The sequence below is a fragment of the Coregonus clupeaformis genome, unplaced genomic scaffold (genome assembly GCF_020615455.1).
Source record: "Coregonus clupeaformis isolate EN_2021a unplaced genomic scaffold, ASM2061545v1 scaf0096, whole genome shotgun sequence".
Taxonomy (NCBI): domain Eukaryota; kingdom Metazoa; phylum Chordata; class Actinopteri; order Salmoniformes; family Salmonidae; genus Coregonus; species Coregonus clupeaformis.
The window spans coordinates 733311-737458 of record NW_025533551.1 but is presented as its reverse complement, the minus strand read 5'-3'; the positions used below and the strand labels follow the sequence as shown (position 1 = coordinate 737458).

The 4148-nt window shown below is 44.6% G+C and overlaps 1 protein-coding gene across 1 annotated transcript; it reads left to right on the top strand.

Annotated features, from left to right (window-relative positions):
- Nucleotides 1-1498: 1498 nt before the first annotated feature.
- Nucleotides 1499-3882, top strand: has1 (hyaluronan synthase 1). Its single transcript, XM_041902599.1, has 4 exons — nt 1499-2199; nt 2475-2700; nt 2861-2993; nt 3139-3882. Exons 1-4 carry the CDS (start codon nt 1507-1509, stop codon nt 3812-3814), a joined length of 1728 nt encoding a protein of 575 aa, XP_041758533.1. The 5' UTR covers nt 1499-1506; the 3' UTR covers nt 3815-3882.
- The last annotated feature ends 266 nt before the right edge of the window (nt 3883-4148 follow it).

Here is a 4148-nt window from a genome sequence, read left to right as displayed (position 1 = left end):
CTTGTGGCTAGCATTGCCTAACAATGTTCAGTACAAGAGAAAGGATGCAGGGTTATTATTGTGCCACCAGAGGGCATCATTCAACTTCTTGACAGATCATGGCAGTGACTGGTCAGGGACAAGGTAGGTGTGATCCAATAATCTTCAATGGAAATGTATGGTGGTGATAAGGGTAATGATATTTCCCACACTTTTGGTTTATCTTGTATTAGGGGTTTGTGCTATATGTGAATTGTGCTGTTATGTATTTATTGTCTAATCCAAATGCCACAAGTTCCCTATGGGAAAAATTAAGTAGGATATTCTATTTTATTATACTCTATTCTATTCGATTGTCAAGTGAATAATATCTAAATGACTGTATTCTAAAATGTGAAAAAAATGAATTACAGATCTGTAAATAAGTAGCCTACAATTGATCAAGATCAATGTTGTTTTGTCGACAATACAATCAGATAGTGTAAAACAAAAGAAGAGGAGGTTAATTTTCAGGATTATTGTGGTCATTATGGAGGTTTACCCTGATCAATTTACAAAAGGCAGATAGATAGTTGACACAGTGCGACATCCGTGAGTCAAAATTGTAATGATTAGAAATTTACAAAATTGTGCATTTCTGAATTAAATCCAACATACGGATTTTAATATAAAATTGACGCACATAACTACTCTTACTGAAGTAAAACTAATCCCTGTGGATTTATATTTGACGAATTCACAATGGACCTCCTTTCTACTTTGACGCAGCACGTGCTGACTCACAAACCCAGTATTAAGGGCGTAATACCTATGATGGTTTGCTATGGGCCACTGTATGTGCGCTCACATCTGGCAGCATTTGGAGTAAGCTTGTTTCTCAAGTTTATAAAGTAATCCAACTTCACGCAAAGAGTAGAGAGAGAGTAGGAGACGGAGAGGAAGGGGCATTTCAAGAGTGGAGTAACTTGGCACCAAAGTCAGGTAAGGCTATACATTTTTTATCCAAATATGTTTGTTTTTTATTGACCATTAGAAATAAAAGTTATTTTTGCGCTACATTGTTTACGTCATAAAGAAACAAGGCAACTTCTTGATGAAATCTTTTGAAGATTGATGGGTCAAATAAAAACGTTTTTTATTTTTTATTTTTTATTCATGATAACGTTTGTGTGGTAGGATGTCTTTGGTATTTATAGTGATCTGCAGCTTACTTGACAGAATGATGCCCAACAATTTTTTTCAATCTTGTAATAAGTTACCGTAATGGTTAAAATCGAATACATTTTGTAGACGCAGTATTGTTGATATGATAATACTTGAAAGCATGATTCGCCTTTTTACAGCCTTTATTACATGAAGTGCTGAACCTTTCTGTTGTATTTTCAGTAGGCTGATTCAATTAATCAATTCACTTAATTCAATAAATGAAATATAATCTTTAATTTTGCCTATTTGTTCCTGTTCCAATGTATTTATCTTCAATGTTCATCTTCCTTGATTGACAACAGGTATCTAAAGGGGTGGAAAATGGAACTGAAACCATTGCTAAGGCGTATGGGCTCGATAGTCCGTGCCATCCTGACATTCCTCTTTGCCTTGGTGGTGCTGGGGGTGATGGTGTGGGCCTACGTCCAGGGCTTCCAGCTGGCCACCTCCCCGTACGGCATCATCTCCTTCGGCTTCTACGGCCTCCTGCTGGGGCTCCACGTCCTGGTCCAGAGCCTGTTCGCCTTCGTGGAGCACCGCCGCATGAGGGCCCGAAGCAAGGCCTGCACCTTCACCAAGACCATCGGCTTCACTATCTCAGCCTACCAGGAGGACCCAGAGTACCTGCGCGAGTGCCTCAACTCCATTCGGGCCCTCAAGTACCCTCCAGAGCTGCTGCGGGTCATCATGGTGGTGGATGGGAACTCGGAGGACGACCTCTACATGCTGGAGATGTTCAGGGAGGTGTTTGCAGACCAGGACCCTGGCTGTTACGTGTGGAGGAATAACTACCACACGTGGGACCCCACCCAGACCCAGGAGTGGGGCATCCCCGGGGTGATAGGCCCCGCCGGGGACGCTAGTTATGGGTTGGGAGAGGACCCCCAGAGGAGGGAGGTGGAGGATCTGATCAACAGCAGGAGGTGTGTGTGCATCATGCAGAAGTGGGGTGGAAAGAGGGAGGTGATGTACACAGCATTCAAGGCACTGGGACTGTCGGTGGACTACCTACAGGTGAGGAGTTGATTTATATCTCTTTGTATGGCTCTTGAGATTAGGGAAATACTGTATTTCATTAAGAAAACACACCTTGGATCAGAGCACACAGTATCTTCATTCTGTTTCTTGTCCTATAATGTTAATAATTGTTAATAACTAATGTTAATAATCATCTCTCTCTCTCTCTCTCTCTCTCTCTCTCTCTCTCTCTTCCCCTCCCTCCCCTCTCTCTCTCTCTCTCTCTCTCTCTCTCTCTCTCTCTCTCTCTCTCTCTCTCTTTCCTCTTCCAGGTGTGTGACTCTGACACCAAGCTAGACCCCCTGGCTACGGTGGAGCTGTGTAAGGTTCTGGAGAGCAACCAGAAGTACGGGGCGGTGGGAGGAGACGTGATGATCCTCAACCTCAAGGAGTCCTACATCAGCTTCATGAGCAGCCTGCGCTATTGGATGGCGTTCAACATCGAGAGGTCCTGCCAGTCCTTCTTCAACTGTGTCTCCTGCATCAGCGGCCCCCTGGGTAAGGAAAATACACTTTCCTGTGACCGCGATAAACATGAGACATAACCTTGCTTCTCTTGTTTATGCTATTTGTTTTCAGTAACATAACAAGTGATACAATTGGAATATACTTGCATGTGAACTGCAGTACTATAACATAGGTTTGGTTTCATCCTCAGGTATGTACAGGAATGACCTCCTCCAGCAGTTCTTAGAGTCCTGGTACAACCAGAAGTTCCTGGGGACTCACTGCACATTTGGGGATGACAGACATCTCACCAACCGCATGCTCAGCATGGGCTATGCCACCAAGTGAGTATATGTCTTCACACATACTCGTCATACTGCATGCCATCTAAAAACCTGTCCTAGAAGACACAAATAAACTCTACCACAACACTTTACTAGAGATGATAAGATGATAATAGACTCATCATCATCCATCCTCTGCTCTCAGATACACGGCCCGCTCCAAGTGCTACACAGAGACGCCAGGCCAGTTCCTCCGGTGGCTCAACCAGCAGACGCGCTGGACCAAGTCTTACTTCCGTGAGTGGCTCTACAACGCCATGTGGTGGCACAAGCACCACCTGTGGATGACCTACGAGTCCATCGTCTCTGGTGTCTTCCCCTTCTTCGTCACGGCCACCATCATCCAGCTGTTCTGGACAGGCACCCTGTGGGACATCCTCTGGGTCCTCTGCTGCATCCAGCTCATCGGCCTGATCAAGGCGGCCTATGCCTGCATCCTGCGCCGCGACCTGGTCATGTTGTTCATGTCCCTCTACTCTGCCCTCTACATGACCAGCCTGCTGCCCGCCAAGTACTTTGCCATCATCACCATGAACAAGAGCAGCTGGGGCACGTCGGGCCGCCGCAAGATGGTTGGGAACTACATCCCCCTGCTGCCTCTGTCGGTGTGGGCGGCCATCTTGCTGGGAGGGTTCTGCTACACCATCTACAAGGAGAGCCAGAAGGGCTGGTTCACGCCGGCTAAGGTACTAGAGACCAGGTTTCTGATCTACGGCTGTGTGGCGTACGTCTGCTACTGGTTCCTCATGATCTTCCTCTACTGGGTGTGGTTCCGCAGGCTGTGTAGGAAACGCTCCCAAAGTTATGACGTGAGCGTATAGGGAAAAAATACAGGATATTATGTATTTATTTTGTATTGTGTACATTAAAGTTTCATTTATTTATTTCATCTTGTGGTACAGTAGCTGTTTGTGAACAGATAACCTTTATACAGCTGCTAAACCAACTGAACCATATAATATATACATTTATATAATGTACTGTATATGAGAACAATTACCTAGACTCTGGGAAGCTTCATCCAGAAAAGTGTCAAAGATGAGAATATATTGTTGATAACTACAGTTTGCCGTGCTACTGAAGATGGAGAAATGAGTTGTTAAGTGAGTGAATATTTGACATTCAGATGTCTTTACACATACTTTATAACAGAAA